Source organism: Xenopus laevis, chromosome 4L (assembly GCF_017654675.1).
Source record: "Xenopus laevis strain J_2021 chromosome 4L, Xenopus_laevis_v10.1, whole genome shotgun sequence".
Taxonomy (NCBI): Eukaryota; Metazoa; Chordata; class Amphibia; order Anura; family Pipidae; genus Xenopus; species Xenopus laevis.
The window spans coordinates 126,162,738-126,186,817 of NC_054377.1; the positions used below are offsets into that span (position 1 = coordinate 126,162,738).

At 39.6% G+C, this 24,080-nt stretch overlaps 1 protein-coding gene across 2 annotated transcripts; it reads right to left on the reverse strand.

Moving 5' to 3' along the window:
• Positions 1-994: 994 nt before the first annotated feature.
• On the reverse strand, positions 995-24,080 carry zmynd10.L (zinc finger MYND-type containing 10 L homeolog). 2 transcript variants are annotated; one of them, XM_018256979.2, is made up of 13 exons: positions 23,819-24,080; positions 19,386-19,494; positions 18,484-18,600; positions 17,929-17,982; positions 17,244-17,396; positions 15,490-15,578; positions 15,144-15,244; positions 13,634-13,806; positions 13,054-13,179; positions 7,230-7,351; positions 7,016-7,141; positions 2,005-2,111; positions 1,393-1,823 (listed from the first exon to the last, which is right to left on the reverse strand). In XM_018256979.2, exons 1-12 carry the CDS (start codon positions 23,920-23,922, stop codon positions 2,012-2,014), a joined length of 1,374 nt encoding a protein of 457 aa, XP_018112468.1. In that variant the 5' UTR covers positions 23,923-24,080; the 3' UTR covers positions 1,393-1,823; positions 2,005-2,011.

Sequence of the window (24,080 nt, forward strand, 5' to 3'; positions counted from 1 at the left end):
ATTTACCATAAATTAAGGAGCTGGAGTCGAAGTATTTATGTACCGACTCCACAGTCCTGGTGCATTCCTAAAACTTCATATGCCATTGCTTGTATAATCATGACACCGGCTTAGATGGGTCAGCCATGAGAAGAAACCTTTTTAGTTATGCTACGGTCAAGGTATAAAGTAATTTTTATGGACTAAAAAATGAGGCTCAATCCACTTCCATATCTTCTCGACTATGGAATATAAGCAGGCCCGGACTGGCAATCTGTGGGTTCTGGCAAATGCCAGAGGGGCTGCTTTAAGGTGCCATAGAAAGTCAGTTTTTAGTGGGCTGGTGGGGGCTGTTTGGGCCTCTGTGTGGGCTTATTGGGCCTCTGTGTACCTGAAATGCCAGGGCCTATTTTAATTCTTAGTCCGGACCTGAATATAAGTCAGTTAGTGAAGCAGACTCCTCTAAATGTAAGTTATGTGCCATAGAAATGACTAGTTTATGAAGAGAGGTGGCTATAAAATGTATGTATATCTGTATGCCTGTATGTATATTTTTATTTGTATAGCACTACTTGACATCAAAGCACTGTACAGCAGAACAAAAATGCATGTGTCTGAGATAATAAAATCAACATACGTACAATATTATCATGCTGAATATCCTGATTCTACATGCCAGAGCAGAGTTCTGCAAAATGATGTGAGTTAAATCATTACCAATGCACCAATGACAGCAGCCACCACCACATCCTACCTGGCCAGGGCTAAAGCTCATCATGCAGGAAGCCACAGGGCTATATCATGGGTGGGTTCACAGGCCTGTGACACCACAGTATGTATACACACGTATATAAACCAAAGGAGGAAAATTTGCTTAGTAAAAAAGATCTCTATTTTTAAACCGGACACAAAGTACTGAAATACACTGCACAGTTTCACTAACCAGTTGTTGGGAAGCAGTTCTTCACTTTAGAGGATTTATTCACAATGATGATTAAAGTGAAACCAGTCGTGGACATGTTCAGTATTTAATGTTTATAAAAGATTTAAATGTCCATAGCAATGTCCTTGCGACATAGGCCTCAATTGTGAGAATGATCAAGTCTCTACAGAATGAGTGAATAAAACCTGGAGACTTAAGATGTACATAATCAATGGCTGGGGGTCCCATTTAAAGGGGAACTATCACAAAATTTAATATAAGCTTCGGCATACCGAAATAAGAAACTTTTTAAATACAATCAATTAAAAATTCAGCATAGTTTCTGGAATAATCAAGTTTATCTTCACTATTCCTCTCTCAGCATCTGTTTCTCCTTATTCTGTCTTTATTCAGGAGTTGGGTGTCAGATGAATGATCCAATATATCTTGTAGGGGGGGCTCCTTCTGCCTAGAACATGTATTAGAGCTCACTCTATTAAAATCACCAGACATCATGTCTCTCTACATGCAGAATTTGTGCAAAAGGAAGTTATTTTGTTAGATTTTGTTTGTACTGGAATCTGTTATTTGAGTGAGCTCTAATTAATCTTATAGGAAAGTAAGCCCCCTACCCCATGAAGACAGAATGAAGAGAAACAGATGCTGAGATATAAATAGTTAACATAAACAGGATTATTTAAAAAAACAATGCAGAATATTTAATTGATTGTATTTACAAAGTATCTTATTTCCGTATGCTGAAGCTGATATTAAATTAGAATTTTTGCGATATTTCCCCTTTAACTGGTAAGCTGCAACAGGACAGCAACTAGAGGTGCTTTGAAATTGGCTTTTATACTGTACAAAGGTGCTCAGTCTGCTTCTCTTCAGCTGTTACTGATTCAGATGTTTCCCTATAAACCTGTAGCACAAAATAAATAATTAGGATTGTTCAGCTGACAAGGGGTGCTGGATAGATCACAGCAGTATATTTAGTACATAATACTCAATGGGCAACTATAAAGTGCCCTATAGGTTATTACTGGAGGGTGGGAAGATCAGTGGGTCTAAACACTTTGATCTAATATTTTCAGGATAGACACCTCTTCTTCACGCATCTTTCTGGATCTCTTCCTGCATGTTCTTCATAGCCTCGCTCACCATATCACAGGCCTTTTTGTGCTTCTGCCAGTGTTTTACCTGGCACTCTCTATAGAAAAGAGGCAAAGAACATGTCAGAACAACAAAGGACATGGCAGATACAGGATTGCGGTCTTACAGATCACTGGGATACTCCTTGCTACATCCAGGGCTGCCATTAGAAATCACGGGGCCCAGTACAACAAAATTATCTGTGCCCCGCCACCCCAGCCCCCAAGCTCCACCCCAGATCCCGCCCCCACACACAACAGTTAAAAGACCACACAGACACCAGTGCTAAAAAAGGTAACCCCCCCCCCACACACAAGTTAAAAAAGCTATTGATGTTCAGGGTCCCCTTATAACTGTGGTGCCAGAGCCCCCCTTAAAAGTTCTTTTTAAAAATTGGTGGTCAGGCCCCACATACAAGTTAAAAAAAATAATTGGTGACCAGGGCCCCCATATAAGTTAAAAAAAAAACATTGGTGCCAGTGCCCCCCCTTACAAGTTAAAAAAAATGGGGCTCCAAAGAATATTTTTTAAAAAACCATTGGCGCCAGGGCCCCCCTTACAAGTTAAAAAAAATTGGGGCATCTTTTTTCGCCGCTTCAGGACTTCAACTTTGGCTGTTTTTATGACTTCGGGTCTTTTCGGCACTTCCGCATTTCGGCTGATCGTGACTTCAGAAATGGCCGCCCGGCTTTGACGATGTCAAGGGGGGCCCGACTCTTTCGAAAGTGCAGCACTGCCGGGCCCTCTTCAGGCCAGGGACACCTGTACCCCTTGTCCCCCCTGATGGCGGCCCTGGCTACATCTACACATCTTAATCCAACTCTCAGCAGCAACAACATGAATCTGTCACATGACAAGCAAGCATCACATATACTGTATAGGCACAATAGCTAGACAAATGACAGTATTATAGGGAAAGAGTCATTAGGAGCCAAACAGCATACTGTATTTGTAACAATTTCCCTCTTAATCCACATATGGGACCTGTGGGGTTTTCCGGATAACAGATCTTTCTGTAAATTGGACCTTCATACCTTTAATTTAAACATTAAACAAACCCAATAGGCTGGTTTTGCTTCCAATTAGGATTAATTATATCTTAGTTGGGATCAAGTACAAGATACTGTTTTATTATTACAGAGAAAAAGGAAATCCTTTTTAAAAATGTGGATTATTTAAATAAAATGAAGTCTATATTGCGTAATTCTGAGCTTTCTGGATAACAGGTTTCCGGATAACAGATCCTATAACTGTAGTATGTATCGTTTTGTTATTGCTATCCACAATTATTAGGTTCTATAGCACTGCAAACGTTAATCGTCCTTGAAATAAGAAGCAACTGTGATGCACCCTGTGTTCATTATTTATGACGGGTATGGTGAGCTTGTGGTCCTTTAGAAGTGTGATGCAGAACATCTCCCACAATCTACCTGTGCTCATCCAAATGTTAGTGGTTGTAGTTCAGCGACAAGTAATGGACATCGGGTTTGAAGTTGATTCCAAAGAATTGAACAATGCTACAAGCACAGTGCTGCTTAAGGCCAAGGAATAGGTTGTACATCGAGAGCATCATATCATTTGTGTTTATCTAAATCGCTGGAACATTCCATAGGAAAGAAAAACGACAATATTTCTTGTACCACATACGGCACTTCCCCTTCCACTGAGTAACAGGAAACCATTTGCTTATCTCTTGCATAACGTTTTACATTGGTACAAACAGTAATCAACCTCCTAAACCATCAATTAAGTAAAATGCTGCCGTTGGCACTAAAATGAGCAGTGCAAGTGCAAAAACAAGTGTTCAAGCTTTCTTCAGCTGCATTGTGTGTCTGTCAGACATCTGGATCACTTACTCTCACACTGGAGAAGGCAGAAAGTGATGCTACTTTCACGTCAATACTTGCAGTAAAAGTGTATCAAGTAATTATAACCTGGCAGTACGTCCAGTTTTGTAACTTAAAGGAATAGTTCAGTATAAAAATAAAAACTGGGTTAATAGATAGGCTGTGCAAAATAAAAAATGTTTCTAATATAGTTAGTTAGCCAAATATGTAATGTATAAAGGCTGGAGTGAACAGATGTCTAATAAAACAGCCAGAATCCAACTTCCTGCTTTTCAGCTCTATAACTCTGAGTTAGTCAGCGACTTGAAGGGGGGCCACATGGTACATTTCTGTTCAGTGAGTTTGTAATTGATCCTCAGCATTCAGCTCAGATTCAAAAGCAACAGATATGACCCATGTGGCCCCCCTCAAGTCTCTGATTGGTTACTGCCTGGTAACCAGGGTAACCAGTCAGTGTAAACCAAGAGAGCTGAAAAGCAGGAAGTAGTGTCCTGACTGACTTGTTATACATCAAATCACTTGAGCCTTTATACATTACATTTTTGCCTAACTAACTATATTAGAAACATTTTTATTTTGCACAGCCTATCTATTTACCCAGTTTTTATTTTTACACTGAACAATTCCTTTAAAGCCGCACTAAAGATGGCCATAAATGCAGAGATCCGATCGTTCAAATCCTCGAACAATTGGACTTATCGGACTTCCCCATCTCCCGACCTGCCACTAACCTTTCATATCAAATAAATCGTATAAAATCAGACGATGTTCTGCCCCTGACAGCAATCGTATGAAAGTTATGTCCGACAAAAGCTGGTGACAGTCTCCCACTGAAAATTGTCAGATCGGCAATACATGCAGAGATATTATCGGCAGCCGACAGAAATTTTCTAACCTGTCCCATCGACACACGACCGTTCAGCATGGCACGACAGATGTCGGGACTCTCCCCACACAATACAAAATTGTACGAATCGAGGATTCGTACGATTGTATGGTCAGCTTTACTCTACACAACCTGATGGAACAATAAACATCCTCCTCAGCTTAGAAAATGGCTGGTGTATAGGGCAGCTATCTATCAAGCAGACCTGTAATTCAAAATAGGCCCTGGCATTTCAAGTACACAGAGGCCCAAACATCCCCCACCAGCCCAATAAATAGTGACTGTCTATGACATCTTACAGCAGCCCCTCTGGCATTTGACAGAATCCACAATTCTCCAGTCCGGGCCTGGCAGCAAGCTCAGATTCGGGAGATTAGTCGCCGGTGACACATCTCTTCTTCTTTAGGGCAACTAATCTCCCCGAACTGCCTTCCCCTGCCTTCCCGTCGGCTAGAATATAAATCATTGGCGGGATGGTACTCTGAGAACTTTGTTTTCTGAAGTCACCTTAAGTTTCCTTGTGAGGCAACATCGGGCGACTTCAGCTCCTAGTGCCATCTCGCCCGCGATTTACATTCTAGCCGCGGGAGGCAGTTCGGGGAGATTAATCGCCCCAAAGAAGAGGAGATTTGTCACCGGGCGACTAATCTCCCTGAATCTCAGCGTGTGCCCTGACCTTAGACGAAATAGTATAAATCTCTCAAACAATCTGGGCAAGAAATCTGGATCAGTGTAGCCTATCGACTGAGCAGACTCATGGGAAAGACTGGAGATATCACAAAATACCTGGCAGCATTACTAACTCTGCCTTCAATTTACATGAAGAAAAATAATATCTAGCAAAGCATCACACATCTCACGCAACACTCTTATAGTGTTATAGTTTAACCACATGCTTTGTCACAAATAACAGCAAACTTACGCCTCATGATATAAATCTCTCACACTGAGTGCAACACCCACATATAGTCTAATCATATACTCTGTATCAGTAGTAACAACACAGAGCTCCTGTAATTCACCTGACTTGCATTAGATGCAACAACACTTACATGTTTATAACAAACAAGGAAACGTTGTGCTCACCACCAATTTTTAAAACCATTAAGCGGGGGTGCAATGAGGCTATGACCACAAAATACATATAGACAAATACAAGAGTTCTCTGCAGTCAACCCATTATCAATATATTTAAGACAGAGACATTTTGTGCATACTGCTACTTAAAAATGCCTTACCCTTTAAACAAAACAGGGATTGTTTGTCCATATATATGTTTGTCAGGTGATCCCACTGGTGTCTAATAAAAGGGCAGCCAAGTTTGGGAGTTTTACTTTGAAAGCAGCAAGTAAGTTGCAGGTAAAACGTAGTCGTCCCTTTGTAAAATGTATAATGAAGCAATAGAATTCTTAATGAATCAGATGAAAATTGAGCATAGGACTGGCCAGATATGGGATGACTTTGACGTAGTTGGCCAGCTTAAATATATTGCAATATATGGACAAACAATCCCTGTGTTGTTTAAAGGGTAAGGCATTTTTCAGTAGCAGTATGCACAAAATCTCTTCGACTTAAATATATTGATAATGGGTTGAGTGCAGAGGACTCTTGTTTTTGTCTAAACACTTCCATGTTTGCCACATGACATAGGGAGCAACAATTCCACAACAATCCCATATCCACCGCAATTGCTGCAACTCTTTCTATAACCTTTTCCGGCATGTGGCAGTTACAAGGATAATAGATATAAAAGTATTATAAATAAAGCGATGTGACACTTAGAGGCACATTTATCAAGGGCCAAATTTCAAATTCATGTGAATTTTGTTTAAAACTCCCATAAATTTGAAATTCAACCAATCGAAATTTATTATTAAAATCAAATTATATTTCAACTCGGACAAATTGAAACGACCTGTAAAACTCGATTTGAATTATCGATTATAATTATAAAAACTCGATTCAAATTGATCCCTGGACCTCTCCCATTGACTTAAACAGTAACTAGGCAGGTTTTAGGTGGCGAATAGTCGAATTATAGGGCCAGAGTATGATAAATCTCGAAATTCGAATTCAAAGTAAAACTCGAACCGAGTTTGGATAATTCACAATTCGAATTTGAGAGTTTTGACCAAAAGAAAATTCAAAAATTAGAATTTTGACTTCGACCCTTAATAAATCTGCCCCTTGTTTTACAAACACTGAAACATGTGAAAAGAGAGTACTCACCTCTTGCAATACCACTCGCTCTGGCATCTTGAACAACGTTTGGAGGCTTCAGACCCACATGAACCACACTTTGGTTTCTCTGGCACAAGTGCCTCCATTACATCAATATTATAAGTCTGTGCCCATCTGGTGATGAAAGGTACAAATGTCAGTGTTTGTGTTTTAGGAGAAAATGTGAATGATCAGTCCCGGAGTGCTTGGTGCATGTACTTACCTTTTGGCCTGAGACCGTAAGTCTTCCTCACTGGGAGAAAATGCTTGCTTCACCTGGTATTTGGCTATTGCTTTCCATTTCCCTGAATTCTCATTGATGATTGAATCCCAAACCTCAGGTACCTTACAGGTTTAATTAAGTGGAATGATACAGATTAAGAATGTTAAACATTACATAGACACAGATTACTGTAAACACAAATAATCTAACAATATAAACAAACAAAATAACCTCGCATGCATGTAACCTACCAATCTGCTTATATAAGGGTCAGGCCGCACTGGGCGTTTTGGGGAAATTTGGTCGCCTGACGCCTTCCCTCACTCTGCGCCAGCTAAAATGGAAAAACGCCGGCGATAATCACACGCTGCGATTCGTTTCCCAAAGTTTCCTCGTGAGGCAACTTTGGGCGACTTTAGAAAACGAATCGGCGCGTGTGATTAGCGCCGGTGTTTTTTCTTTTTAGCAGGCGCAGAGTGAGGGAAGGCGTTTGGAGAGATTGGTCGCACAAAAACAAGGCTATTAGTCACCAGGCGACCAAATCTCCCCAAAACGCCCATTGTGGCCTGACCCTTAAATAACTTCACGCTCTTGGAACCTGCCATACTAAATACACATAATGGCCTGATACTCATGCAAAGTATGCATCCAAATGACTTCAAGTTTGTGTAACGTTCTAATCTAAATATGCAAAGTAACCTCACGTGTGTGTAACCTACCAATATCTATACACACAATAACTTCACACACACACATGTAATTTACCAATCCAAATATTTAAACTAACTCCACAAATGAAATTGACACAAAATAACGACATGCATGTAATCTGCTAATACATACAATATACATACAATAACCTCAAATGCAATATTTCCTCTAAGATGCAAGATTATTGTGTAAGGTTAGCATAAAACAAAGTATTGACCAACCCATATTTTATTAGCTATTCAGACTCATCTATGCCTCTGCACGTACAGCATTCTAAAAGTTTGCACAAAAGGTTTTTGTGAGCGCAGGCAAAAGAAAAATAAAGGGAAAATTGCTCACTTGCATTTAAAGGAGAAGGAAAGGCATCCTGCACTGGGGGTGCCAAATAATAGGCACCTCCAAGTGATTGTTTTGACTTATCTAAAACCCCTCCTATCAGCAGAAAACTGCACCGGCCCGGGGGTTATACAAGTGATCACCATGGAGCGATCCTCTTCCGGCTTCTTCTTGCTTCAAATTTCCCGGGGCAAACGCATGGGCGGTTGAACGAAATATCCGACTTTTTAGTTAAAGTTTGGCTTTTCGTTCAACGACACATTCGCAGCCACATGAAGAAAGAGGAAGACGTAAGAAGATCACTCCGTGGTGCTCACTGGTATAACCTCGGGCCAGTGTAGTTTTCTGCTGATAGGAGCACCCGCCCGGGGTTTCAGGTAAGTAAATACATTCACTTGGGGGTGCCCAACAAGTGCAGGATACCTTTCCTTCTCCTTTAAAGTAATAATCTATATACATAAAATGAATGATTGTGCATTGTGGAATGTAGAGGCACTGCATAGACTGGTAATAGATTTAATTCTTCTATCTGTTATAGACTAAACCTATAACTTGTTGGGGAAATTGTAGTGTTATTACATAAGCTGCATAGGGCTTCTGAATATGGGAAATGATGCAACTGCCCTGTGTGCTGAAACAAAATAACTGAGCAATGTTTGGGCTTTATTTTCTAGCTTAGAATTTAAGAGGGGTAATTAAGCTTTAAATTAATTTTTCATATGATGTTGACAATTGTATTCTGATACAATTTGCAACTGGTCTTAATTTTGTATTTGTTTGTGACCTGTATATTTTTTTACTTGTTGTTAAGGAGCTTCCTGGTTGCCAGGGTGCTATCTACCCGTGCCCACAAACACTTCCTTATGTATGTATCTGAATGACTTGCCTCCCCCACCCTCCTCTCATAAACTCAGTGCTACTGATGGTGCAGGAAGCCTGTTGTTTGCCCTGTGTGTAATAAATAAACCCTCCGATGCGGGTGGTTGGATGATCCATCATCAGAACTTCAAAAACAGTCTTTTATCTTTGCCTACTCTGCATTATGAGCAGTTACACTGCGGTTGTGGTTCTGAGAAATAACCAAAATGTTGATATATAAAATACTACCCCTCAGGAATCGGAATGAACTGGTAAGGCGTTTTTATTTTCTGTGCAACAAAAAGGGAATTACCCACTGCTTTTTTTTGGAGAGCCAGACACTGTCCCAAAATGAGGCCCTTGAGACAGTTGTTACTGATAGGCTGCCAGCTGGGCAGCCCTGTAGTAGACAGTGGACCTTTGTATTCTGGCAGGCATGATGATACGGTGAGCTGCAAACAGCTGCAGTCTATTTCTTAGTAACAATGCACAGAATGAGTGTGAGCACACGGAAATATAGAAGCATGGTAAAAATAAAAATAACCCTTACTGCAATAAATAAAGCAGACTGAGCACATGCTGTGGTTAATTTCCTGCATCATTAACATTATTTCACAAGAGCATATGTGCATTTAAACACTTGAGTAGAAGAGATTTCTCCATGCAGACAGGGTCATGTTCCAGTACACCCACAAACCTGATTGGGCAACGATTGGGAAACGAAATAACAGAAGTGCTCAGGACTGTGTACCTATTTTAATGCAGACATTACTTTAAAAGATAAGTATACCTTTTCCCAGGAAGATTCAGCCCTTTCCATCACATTTGCAGAAGCCCTTATAATTATTATCCACAAACAAGGAAAAGATCCCGGCCTCTGTATTTCCTACCAACCCATCTCACTTATAAACACAGACGCCAAAATCCTGGCCAAGATATTTGCGAGTAGGCTTCAAAGGGTCATTACGAATCTGGTACACCCAGATTAATTAGGCTTCATGCCAGGCAGATCAACCAACATTAACCTACGAAGGCTATTTACCAATCTTAACATCAAGCATGAACCTATGGTGTCCAGAGCTGTGGCATTGCTGGACTCAGCCAAAGCCTTTGATTCAATCGAATGGACTTATCTTTGGGAGGTACTTTGAAAGTTTAACCTAGGGGAGCAATTCATATAGTAGATTAAGCTACTCTATCAAAAACCCTCTGCACGAGTAAGGGTTAATGGGATCACATCTACACCCTTTCTCCTCCATAGAGGCTCACAACAAGGCTGCCCCCTATCCCCCTTACTATTTGCTTTAGCCATCAAACCCCTAGCTGCCCTTAATCGTGATACTCCTCTCATCCGAGGCCTCTCTGTAGACGGGAAATTCACAGAGAAGATTTCCCTATATGCGGGCGGTCTACTGGTTTATCTAGCAGACACAGACAGCTCTTTAACAAATCTCCTTGCCCTGGTTGACCATTTTGGTGAATTCACAGGCCTCTATATCAACTGTAAAAAATCTATCCTATTCCCAATAGATGGAGACACTTTGATACCCTTATACCCCTCAACTTCTCTTTACTGGACCTCTTCCTTTAAATACTTGGGAATTATAGTCCACGCCTGTCCTGCACAATTTATAAATCTCAACTTGGAACTGATGGTCTTTCGCTTCTCATCCGATCTCAAAAAATGGGCCAATCTGCCACTAACACAATGGGGCGGAATTAACCTCATCAAAATGATATACCTCCCAAGGTTCCTATATCTTTTTCATAACGCTCCAATTTATATTCCCAAAACTTTGTTTAAAAAAAATCACCTACTACCATTTATTTGGAACAATAAAGTCCTAAGAATCACTTGGGAAAAACTAACAGCCCTGATGATCTTCTACCTATATTTTTTGGCATCACATATATACTACTTATATTGGTGGTTTCACCCAGATCCCTATAACCCCAATATGACCCTCCAATCTTTAATGATAGGATCCTTGGAAGGCATGAGGAATATACTGTATCGTTCAATGGCAGACCTGGACAATCTCCCACCGACTATGACTGCCCACCATACCTCATGGCTACAAGCCTTAAAATACCTCAAAAAGAAACCCCCTCTACTCATCATGTCTCTCCCTCTATGGGACAACCTTTCTCAGTTCCGTGTACTAGGGGACTTTCTGTATTGGCCCTCTCAAGGCATCAAATATCTAAAAGACCTTATCCAGGACTTCAGCTTTGCTTCATATCCTACCCTGCAACAGCAGACCGCAACACAGCAACCACCTTTATTTTCAAATGAGACACCTCTTTAAGACACAGTTCAGCACAATTTCACCCACTCTTTCTGTCACCTATATGGAAGATACGCATGCATCCGACAATCCCACAAAACTATCGGCAAACCTATACCACAATGATCTGGAAGGAACACCCTCACCTTTCACATCTGCCAAAGCGCGATGGTCAGAATACATACCTACTTTGTCACAAGACGACTGGGATGAAGCCAATGAACATACAGTATGTATAAACCCGTTACCTCGATCCGAGACAGACTAATACACTACAAGCTCTTTCATCAACTATATGTAACCCCAGTCAAGCTTAAGCGCATGGGCAAAACTCCCCACGACCATTGCCCTCGATGTAACACCCAACAAGCCAATTTCTACCACATGCTCTGGAAATGCCCAACCATAGCCTCCTCCTACACAAATAATCCAAACTTTGGCCACGGAGCTGGGATCAGGCCCGGACTGGCAATCTGTGGGTTCTGGCAAATGCAAGAAGGGCTGCTGTAACTTGCCATATACAGTCATTATTTATTGGGCTGGTGGGTGGCTGCTTTGGCCTCTGTGTACTTGGAATGCCAGGGCCTATTGTTAATCCCAGTCCGGACCTGGCTGGGATCCCCACATATTATGTCTCCCTTGTTCTGCTTACTAGGAATCCTGGACGAAATCCTCACCACCAACCAGGCCCGCTTGAGGACTAGTGTGTTATTATACTATGCCAAAAAATTTGATATTGCACTGGATGAGCCTTAATCCACCTAACTAAAACCCCTGGATCCGCCTGGTTAACTCTACAATTCCCCTCATTAAACTCACTTATGAGGCCAGAGGTAGCTACAAAAAATTTGATAAAATCTGGAGCCCCTGGTGGGAATCTGGACTGGGAGCTTCAGTAACTTTTACTCTTGCTGAAGTCAGGACTGCAATGCCCTTTAAGACCCACATGGGAATCAGTAGACCTCCATACCTAATCAAACCTGACTCTCAATTTGCCTCCTAGATTCAATTCAATGACCATGACCGTATGTATTATACAACACACTGTATCTACTAGATACCATAACTCTATATATGATGTTTTTTCCTTTTTTTTTACTTTTCACTGTATAATTTTGAATAAAAACTAAAATTTTCCTTAAAAAAAAGATAAGTAAACCTTTAAAATAAGTGAATGTAAAAATTATGAGAGTGCTATTCTAAGCACTTTTTCAATTTACATTCATTATATATATTTTTTTAATTCCAAGGTATCAAGGGGTACATATACTGTTCATATTAATTAATATTATTACAGTAGCGCCACCTACTGATCAGTTACCAACCATTATGACCACCAAGTACTCAACGAAGTTCTAAGGAGAAAGAAAGAGGCTGCTCTGATGTTCTTCTGGTTAGGAAAGATGTGGGAAAAGTTATCTGAGGTTTCTAATTTTTTATTTTAAAGATTTACTTATCCTTTACATGTTCCTTTTTAGTGTCTTTCAAAAAGATCATAGCTCTTTTATAATTAGTCCGACTCATTTACTTCCACCATCCTAAAGTGTATTGCAAGCGAGAACCATCTACCAGTACATTTTCTCCTAATAAATTTATTCAGACCTTCTCATTATTTTGAGTTCATAGCATACCTGCTCTAGGATCAATTCCTTTTTGGGTGGGGCAGGCTCGCTCACAGACAAGTGGCTTAAGAAACGCTGCAGATCTACAAGATTTGGCAACTGGTCCAGAAGAACTTCAGTGAGAAAGGAGCGAAGCTACAGATAAATAATAACGAATACCATTAGCAGAATATTGCAGTAAAGAAAAAGATTATAACCTCTGGTTTCAGTCAGAGAGTTTTCTAGAAAATCAGGTTCATCTTGTAAAAATAGAGAAAGCATATTACAGGTATGGGATCCATTATCCAGGAACCCTTTATCCAGAAAGCTCTGAATTACAGAATCATAGACTCCATTTATACAAATGATCCAAATTTTTAAAAAGGATTTCCTTTTTCTCTGTAATAATAAAACAGTAGCTTGTACTTGATCCCAACTAAGAGATAATTAATTCTTATTGGAAGCAAAACCAGCCTATTGGGCTTATTTAATTTTTATATGATTTTCTAGTAGACTCAAGGTAGGAAGATGCAAATTGCAGAAAGACTCCAGGTCCCAACATTCTGGATAACAGGTCCCATACCTGTACATATTTTTCTGACAGGAGTACCTTTAGTAGCTGCCCCTTGGTGAAGCTGTTGATGTTATATTTCTGCTGACACTCTGGCCTTAACAGGAGGTTGTATAAAGCTATCCAGGCTTGACCATCCAACTTGGTCATCTTTAACTGGTCCTCAGCAGGTACAGGGTACCAGCGGCCACTTTCATACTTCTGGAGCTGGCCTGAGCAACACGAAGCACAAAAAGGTATTTCGTGAGAGATAAATACACATGTGAGTTCACGGAAAATGGAAGGAAGATTATAGTATAGATGCGATAGCAAAACGAATAATTCTGGAGGCAATAGCTTCAGCGAAGTTTAATGTGCTGCTGCATTATAAGGACAGAGTTTTATGTCTTTATAGACATAATAGAGCTCAATTACAATGGGCACATGGGCTGATCAAAACTGCACCCCAGGGGCATAAACAGAGCACTTATGCCTGTACCCACAGAAGGTACAAGCCTTGAGCCAGTTTAGATATCTAGTACATAGTGCAGAGAAAAGCTCAAACAGGTATAGTGATGTATATCTTGCCTTTGCATCTTGTGTCTGCTGGGGCTCCTACCTTGCATAAAATAAAATGAGGTAGGTGCATCCATGTGCTGTGTATACAGTATGCAGCACTGCTTGCATAAATGTGCATTTTTGAGTCCACTTTGCCAACACAAAGGGGGTTATTTATTAAATGCCAAAAACTCAAAAAATGTTAATTTTTAATTTATTATAAAATCCAAATTTTTTGTGAAAAAAACTCCAAATTTTTCTGGATTTATTATACCCCGAGGATGGAAAAAGTATGAATCCGAAAATCTAGCATTTCAGAACTGCCAAGGTTGTATACAAATCAATGGGAGAGGTCCCAAAGATATCCTAATCTGTACTGAGTTTTGTGCAAAAATCCGAAGATGTTGTGGTTTTCAGCCAAAAATCGGAAAAAAAAACCCTGATTTTTCGAGTGGAAAATCTGAAAAAAAATTATACAATTCGAATTTTTGTACGATTTTCACAAGTTTTTTTTCCCAAACTGGAATTTTACGGCAAAATGTATTGATAAATAAGGAGAAATAACCAGTGTGGATTTGGTCAGAGTATATTTCAGAAAATGAGATAAATTCCGATTTTGATAAATAACCCCCAAAGCTTTGCACAGGCAAGAGGTACAAATCTTGGGGAACAGGGCACCACCTTGCGCATGTTTTTGTAGCCTCGATCATTGTAAACGAGCCAAACTGCATTGAAACATAAATGGTCTCCTCGTTTATTGATGCAACTATTTCAGATTTTCCTTTGTCTTGCCAAAAATATTTGAGAATTAATTAGAAAATATGAGCCTGTAAATAATTAATCAATCAAACCATAAAGTAGACAAGACCTTTGCTTTGGGATACCACTGTCTTCAAAATATTCCTATATTAATCAGCAATAACCAAAATAGTAAAAGTTACTTATTCCTATTAAACAAACCCCTATGGCTACACACTACTTTGCAGCAGTGTAATGCATAATATATCCACACCTTTTTCACGCTGGGTCCACGGAGATTGATGCAACAGTTCCACCAGCAGGCAAGGCAGGTTGTGAGTGTTGAGGAGCCGATTCATCACACTTAGTGGAAGGCTGAGGAGATAATAGTTGCATTAATATTTGATATTAAACAGTTCTTTGTAAGGCACCTGCATAATTTACAAATTAGAAGGTAGGTGGCAAAAAGCTGGGAACTACCCTTCCATAGGTTAATTAATAATGGTCATTACCATGTTTTCAAGTGATTCTACAGGGTCAGGTTGATTACCATGAATAGCCCTAATGTTACATGATCTTGTATGCCAGTCTTGAGGTGTTTTGAGATTTTGTATGCTCACCTGTCAATGTGATCACTGATATATCGCGTAACTGACAGGCATTTTAATGCAATGTCAAACTCCAAAGCTTCAGCCTGCTGTTTAAGCTCCTAGGACAATGTAGAGAAAATATTAGTTTCTAAAAGCAATAGTAAATGAAACCATACTGTGAATGTGAGAATTTAGAGCACTACAGTAATAATAAATAAAATAATACATTGCTGCATTATGAATAAATGTACAGGTGCGCTAAGGTATGCAACAGTGCACCCAAAGCACCTATAAACAAAGCCTTCTCATTGATGGTACAAGATGCACTCTTTACCTGTGCTAGTTTCAACACCTAGCAAGAAATACAGAGCACAGCTCACATAGGCACAAGATGGCCTTGTACTTAAAAGAACAGTAACATCAAAAATGAAAGTGTTTTAATGTAATAAAAATATAATACAGTGTTGCTCTGCACTAGTAAAACTACTGTGTTTGCTTCAGAAACACGACTATTGTTTATATAAATAAGTTGTTGTTTAGCAATGGGGGCAGCCATCCGAAGGATAATGCTTAGGTTACACAGCAGATAGCAGATAAGCTAGAACATAATGGTGTTATGTATTATCCACTATTTAACCTGTGCCATATAGCCTTTTTTAAATTTCTGCCATTGCTACACAGCAGCTTGTTTATATGAACTATAGTATTGTTTCTGAAGCAAACAGATCAGTTTTACCTGTACACTACATGATATATTCATTCCTTTAAAACATTTTTTTGGTGTTACTGTTCCTTTAATACGTGCTGTCTGTGAACCTTATGTGCACTGGAGCTCCTGCCTTGCATACAGCCTAATAGTAAGTAAAGACCCACAGTGGACAACCATGTACTGATTATACAGTTTGCAGCATTACATGCATAAAAGTGCACAATTCTTTGGATTCCACTAGTGATGTGCGGGTCCGATAAAACCCACTCTTCGCCAACCCGCCCGAGCCTGACTTCCATTTTAAGGCCCGCCGATGATGTCACAAAAGGGGCGGGGCAGGAGGCGCGTGTCTTTAAATATGAAGTCAGAAGCCGGCAGTTACGGGTGGCGGGAATAGCAGGAAGAAAAGCTCAAGTTCCTAAACCTGACTGTTTTGCCAACCTGACTGTCCCTTCTTAAAGTGATACTGACACTAAAAAATGAATTTTAGCATATGAATTTACATTAAATGTTACCTATAGGTCATGTTGATCATTTGTTGCTGAGAGGTTTGTTTTTGTATATAATTGTTAGTTGAAGTTCCTAAGCCTGACTCTCTGACACTCTGACTTTGCCAACCTGACTGTCCCATCTCAGCCTGTTAGTTACAGTTTCTAATGCTAACGGACTCCTGCTGCACAAATATGGCAGCCCCCTCATACAGGAACATGGGGGATCAGACAGGTAATGTAAAAGCATCATGCAAATACTTTATGGCAAAGTTAGAAGTAGCTTGCAAAGCCAATATTATAATAGATGTAAAAAAAAGTTTAATTTCAGGTGTCAGTACCTCTTTAACCTGTCAGTTAAGAGTTTCTAATGCTAACGGACTATTGCTGCACAAATATAGTAGCCCCCTCAAAGAGGAACAGGATAGTAAGAAAGGTAATGTAAAACACCAGGCAAATACTTTTATGGCAAAATGATAAATAGCATTCAAAGACAATGTTATGATAGATAATTAAAAAGTTTATTTTCTGATGTCAGTATCTCTTTAACTTAATTATGCACTCCATTTCTATGAATTAACGCTCACCTCTAGCGATGATGCTTCATTGGCAGTGTGGGGCAGAAGTCTATTCTGGCTGAGTGTTCTCCTGTCAGAGCTTTGTGATGCCAGCAGAGTCAGTTTCCGATAGCAGTAATCAATCAAATCCAGAGTAAGGTCTTCCGCAGACTCACATACTTCCTGCAACACAGGAATAACTCATCACTAATTATATTCATGTATTCCGTCCATATACTCAGTAGTCACAGAAATCCTGTTCTAAATGGAGTGATTTTATCACTTCTTTTCAGAACACTCACTACATATTTAATAATATAATTATCATGGAAAAATATTATCACAAGCAATCCCCTGTGTTCCAATTGCATAACACTTCAACTCAATACAAAAGTAGTAGAGTATATATATGGGAATATATGGAACTAATGAAAATACAAGGAAAAAATCAAAAAATGCCAAATACAACTTCATAAAATATAAGTAAACTGCATTGTCTCTATGCAGAGTTGAAGACCGTTAAAAAAAGCATAAAATTTTATATATAACCTGTAATTAGGAAGAGTGCATACAAAAGCCTCACCGTGATTATGGCAGCAGGGTAAAAACATACATACCCAGAAAAAAAAAGACATTTCTCTGAAAACACTCTCAGCCATGATGGCCCCCAAGTAGGTAGAAATATTGTAAATATGGACCAGAGTAAGGGTTTTACCTTATGGAAAAAAATGGTCTCCAGTAGGTTAATGATAGTTGCTTCATGGTGTATCTGTAGGGACATAAAAAAACCCCATTAATTATGAGGCTTTCTGCCTTCACTGGTAACATGGAAAATTCCCTGATTAATATGAAAGCTTAATTTACAAATTGTAGGAGTTTTTTTATGTTGTTGTCAAGCACTGCACTCTTTTCTATAGTTTGTTTGCATTACAATAAGCAGTTCATTTTAAATGTGTATATTTATGCCTGTTGAACTGAAATACAGTGATTTTTTTCAACCCAAAGCAACTATGTAACACTCTGTGTGTGGGGGGGGCAGTGATGCTGGGGTATATACTAAATGGAAGAACATGTTGAAGGTTTACAGCTGTCTTCTTTCGAACCTTAACTACTGTATGTAATTGTCATTCATTTATACACATTGTGTTAGTTGGGAAGAGCACTACTGGGAATACTGGTGGTTGGGAACTCCCAAATTATTGTCCCTGTATGCCTGAAATATTAACTGTTCAGGATAGAACGTGTGTGTATTTGGGGCTTGCACACTTACCACCATATAGAGAGGAAAGGTGCTCTTGGGCTGGAAGTCTTGCAGCTGACACAGAACATGAAACACCTTAAGCTTCCAGATCTCAACACTGATCAGTTCATGGATTAAAGTTGGAATCTGATAAGAAACAAAGAAAGAATTTTAGAACAATATTTTAAATGATGCCCTTCTTTATTACAAACATAACCTTTCTTCTAATATTCTATGGCTTTCCAGGCATTGCCTTGTGCATCAAGGTGGGGTGCCACATTTAATTGTATTTATTGAACCCATGGGCATAACCTTTCCTTTTCATGTAGGTGCAAAGTATCATGTATACTTTTTCATTGTAAAAGATTGCTGAATAGCATAGTGCTGCCTTTGCTGAGGCCAAGGCACCAACAGAAGTCCATATTATAAAATTAGATCATCCAGATATCTTGCTCTATGAAAAATGTCTCAGGAAAGAGGAACCATATGGCAGCTTGTAGGAAAAAGTGACCTGCACACACATAAAAGTAAAGCTAGCAAGTGGAACGTGTGAATATTTTCTGCAATCAAAAAACAACTAGATATTTGTCCTGATCTGTCCTGGCATAACTTCATTTCAGTACAAGTTTAACTGGTGGATGCCAATTCCTTTTGCATTAAAAACAGTATAATCCCTCTACTGATAATTTCTTACCAATACTAAGAATGGCTGTACATTATAAGGCTGGCAGCAGCTTCCTGTTCAACAGAACAGGAAGTGAAGCGTACACTGGAAAAAAATCCCTGAAAGTATTAATTTCTTTTAGAAAAGAGCATGACAATATGTGATTTAATAATTCATTCATGCATTTGTTCAGTACAAGTTTTCAGTAAATTGTAGCTATAATTTCTCTTTAAACAATCAAAATGGTTACAGTGTAAATTAGCTTTACCTTTCCATGTGTCACAAGCAGATCCTTAATCATCTCCTCTTGCCCTGCTGAAGCATTGAGGATCGCTTGCATATTTAGCTTTTCAATGTATTCATGCTGTTTAAACCATCTGGGGAAAGATTGGATGTTACAGCATTAAAGGTGGTATAACGAAATGTTACTGGACCCCACAAAATCGTGGTAAGGACCCCATACCTTAGACAGATTATCTGCTTTGCTTACATATATTGAAACTACACATGGGCAGTAACACTTATTTCTCTCCTGGCTAAACATTAAGGGGCAGGGCACACGGGCAGATTGAGGGAGATTAGTCGCCCGGCGACTTCTTCGGGGCGACTAATCTCCCCGAACTGCCTCCCCTGCCTTCCCGCTGGCTTAAATGTAAATCGCCGGCGGGATGGAACTCGGCACAATTTGTTTTCCGAAGACACCCAAAGTTGTCCTCCTCTTCCCATGTGATGACTGGAATTTTTTTGTCGTGGGAGACCCAGTTAATTTTTGTATGAACACTAAGGGGCACATTTACTATGGGTCGAATATCGAGGGTTAATAAACCCTCGAATTCGACCCTCGGATTTAAATCCTTCAAATTCTAAGGATTTAGTGCAAATCCTACGATCGATCGAAGTAAAATTTGTTCGATCGAACGATAAAATCCTTGGATCGAACGATTCAAACTATTTTAAGCGATCGATCAAAGGATTTTTCTTCGATCAAAAAAAAAGCTTAGAAAAGTGATGGGGAAAGTCCCCATAGGCTAACGTAGTCGAAGTTTTTTTTAAAGAGACGGTACTTCAACTATCGAATGGTCGAATAGTCAAACGATTTTTAGTTTGAATGGTTCGAATCGAAGTCGAAGGTCGTAGTAGCCTATTCGATGGTCGAAGTACCCAAAAAAATACTTCCAAATTTTCATTTTCATTCGAATCCTTCACTCGAGCTTAGTAAATGTGCCCCTAATCATTATCACTTTGATTACTGGCATACATTGACTTAATAGGCCAACCTCAGACATTCTGACAATTTGGCTGTTTGGCTTACATATTTTCTTTGTCTGACTCAAAGTCTAACCTCTAAGCTCCCCTTGTAGACATTTTTCTTTGACTAATCTCTGTACTCATACCAATGGTCACTGTATTGATCCCCTCTCCGATCAGTTCTGCCCTTCTAGAACTAATGCTAGCTCCTTCAACCTCATCTGAACCATATAAAGCATACCCTCATCCTAAACTATGAAATCTAGTTATGGTGCACTTTTCTTCTTATTCCTCTTTTATTCTAACATCTCTGTAATTTCTTGCCCAATGCAGCTGCCTCTGTTTACCACAGGGCAAACAACTCTGCCTTGTTGAGCTCCTGACAGATCAGTATAAAGCATAAAACTAGACACTTATGTTTCAAACAGTTATCAGTTTTTCTCCATCCTGTATTTGTGCCATTAAAGGAACAGTAACACCAAAAAAGTGTTTTAAAGTAATGAAAATATCATGTATTGTTGCCCTGCACTGGTAAAACTGACCAGTTTGCTTCAGAAACACTACTATAGTTCATATAAGCAAGCTGCGGTGTAGCAGTGGCAGAAATTAAAAAAAGGCTATATGGCAAAGGTTAAATAGTGGATAACAGATAACACCATTATGTTCTACAGAGCTTATCTGCTATCCACTGTGTAACCTGAGCCTTTTCTCCTTTGAATGGCTGCTCCCATTACTACACAGCAGCTTATTTATATAAACAATAGTAGTGTTTCTGAAGCAAACACATCAGTTTTACAAATTCAGGGCAACCCTGCATTATATTTTTATTACTTTAAAACAATTTAATTTTTAGAGGTTACTGTTCCTTTAACTTGTTCACCAAAGTGCTCTTTACACACTTCAAACCAGTACATTTCAGACTTCACTAGAACTCTCCTTCTCGTCTCTTGCCTTTATTTAGCTTTGCTCTCCTACCAAATCTCTATAAGCCTCTGCCTCCCGCTGTAAATATAGGAAATATTGGGTATCGCATATCAGCACATGACACCACTCCTGATTTTTACCATCACCAAACCTTTTGTCCTATATTGCCCTTTTTGTATAACTTGTATAAAGCAGCCACAAAACACAAACTATAGTTTTTTTTGACTGATACTAAATGAAATAAAGTTTTTAGTAGGTCTGAATCATTAAAACCCACTGGAAATTGACTTAATTTCCAGAAAAGAAGATGCAAACTGAAGCCTTCTGAAATCAGAAGGAATGCCTTACATATAGCACTGCCTTAACACCAAAAATGAGAGTTTTAATTCTCCCATAAGGCATAGGCAGAGACATGCAAATCACTCCTTTATGTCCCTTTGGCCAACTATGCATCCAGAACCAATGGTTTATAGCTCAGATACAGCCTAATGGTTCAGAGCCATATATTCAAACTTGCAGACAGCCTGTTTCAATCTTGTTAGATCTCAATGCAAAATATTGGAACATGGCTTCTGAGGGGGTAGGAGAGTAGGGCAAAAGGAAACCGAACCTGATTAGGGTGAGATGGGCTAGAAGGAGCCAAAAAGCCCTTCACAAGCAATAACATGCAAAGTGAAGCCTTCTGAAATCAGAAGGTATTTACTTGTCTCATGCCATACACACAGCACTGTCTAAACACCAACAATTAGAGTTTTAATTCTCCCATAAGGCATCATAGGAGAAAAGAAGAGGAAGTGCTAAAATACAAACTACTGCCATCTTATATGTTTAGGCTGATTCAATATCATAAAATATATTAAAATAAAAAGATACACGATGAGTCATTGTTGTTCAACAGCAGAAAAACATTCATATCCAAAAACCATGAGGAGCATGAATCTGTTGGATTATAGGAAATGCTTACGGCTTTCCATGGTGGGTCCGGGTGCTCATGCCCCAGACCTTCAGCAAAGAGAAGTAATTCACAACAATTCGATTGTAGGCAGGCACCACTCCGGAACACCAATTGCAGAAATAGAAGAATCCAGGAGACAACATTTAAATAGTATAAAGTACAGTTTATTTTACATTATGTATAAAAACACAAAAGCCTTATGCGTTTCGTGTCATCTAAGGACGCTTAATCATCAGCCTATGATTAAGTGTCCTTAGATGACACAAAACAAGTAAGGCTTTTGTGTTTTTATACATAATGTAAAATAAAGACTTTTTGTACTATTTAAATTTTGGCTCCTGGATTCTACTATTTCTGCAATTGTTGTTCCGGAAGGGGTGCGTGTATCTGGGACTAGTTGACTATCCGAAGGCTGCCACTAGGTGTCTATGTAGGACCTCCTCATGCCTGGGATGCCATTGTAAACCTTTTAATAAGTACAATAAAATTTTTATGTACAGTTTGGTGTTTGAATTGCCGCGAGCATTAAGATAAATAACAATGCACTCAGAACTTCTAGAAAAAAAAGTACGTTTATAAATCCTGATGTGTTCAGTATTATTTAGCTTTATCATTTCCTTACTAGCAGCAGGCTTTGATCTATTTTAAGAGAGTACAAACACAAAGTGATACTAAGCCCCACTTTTAGGTATAGTTGAGTGACTGATCCCAGAAGTACTGATAGGAGTTATTTTAAAATAGGGATGCACCGAATCCACTTTTTTGGATTTGGCCGAACCCCCGAATCCTTTGCAAAAGATACCGAACCGCATCCGAACCCTAATTTGCATATGCAAATTAGGGAATTGGAAGGGGAAAAACATTTTCTACTTCCTTGTTTTCTGACAAAAACTCACGCAATTTCCCGTCCGTCCCTAATTTGCATATGCAAATTAGGATTTGGTTTGGCCGGGCCGAATCCCAAACTGAATCCTGGATTCGGTGCATCCCTATTTTAAAGCCATTTACATTTGCAATGTAATTTCTGTAGCCAGGTCTGGGGACTGAGAGTCAAGATAGGCCCTGGCATTTCAGCTACACAGAGGTCCAATCAGCCCACACAGAGGCCCAGACACCCCCCACCAGCCCACTAAATACTGACTTTCTATGGCACCATATAGCAGCCCCTCTGGCATTTGCCAGAACCCACAGATTGCCAGTCGGGGCCTGTCTGTAGCTCTCCAGACTGGAACCTAAACATTTATCTTGTTGCTATGCTCCAACTTTGCCTAGCAAGCAGTAGTCTGAATTGCAGACCGGCAGATGAATAGGAGAGAGTCTAAATAGAAGACCTGGAGGAGAAGTAACTTGTTTCAAGAGTCAGAACAGAAAGGGACAAACAAATGTTGTTTTGACTTGCAATAACATTTACAATTAACTTTAAAACCACTGATACTTTGGGAATATTGGTTTAAGTTTATTTCTTAAAACACTGTGCAAAATTAAAATCGGCGGAGTTCCCCTTTAAAAGTAAGCCTGAGGGAAAAAACAAAGGCCAGGTGAAGTTGCCAGCTATCCCACAGATTCAGCCTTACCCGCCAGAAGCAATATCTCGCACTGAGAAGGTCTGCAAATTCTGTACCATCCCTTCCGCCTCCCCAAAGAGAAGAATCGGTGCCGGTGCCTCTTCCATATTCATTTGCGTCGGTAGTCTAGTTTATGTTATCACTATGGAAACAGAACGCGTTTTAAACCGCATGCGCAGCATTTCTCGTTTCCGTGGTAACAGGGCACCACTCACCAGACATGCGCAACCAAACGTTCTTTGTTCGTAAGGATACGCGTACGTGGAGGCGG

Bases quoted from the DNA above. Each gene is read 5' to 3' on its own strand.
- zmynd10.L (XM_018256979.2), bottom strand. From the start codon at position 23,922: ATGAATATGGAAGAGGCACCGGCACCGATTCTTCTCTTTGGGGAGGCG. The intron at 18,601-19,385 runs GTAAAGCTAATT...GTTTCTTATCAG, and splicing joins TGCTTGTGACACATGGAAAG to ATTCCAACTTTAATCCATGA. The intron at 7,352-13,053 runs GTATGCTATGAA...TAAACCTGTAAG, and splicing joins AGGAATTGATCCTAGAGCAG to GTACCTGAGGTTTGGGATTC.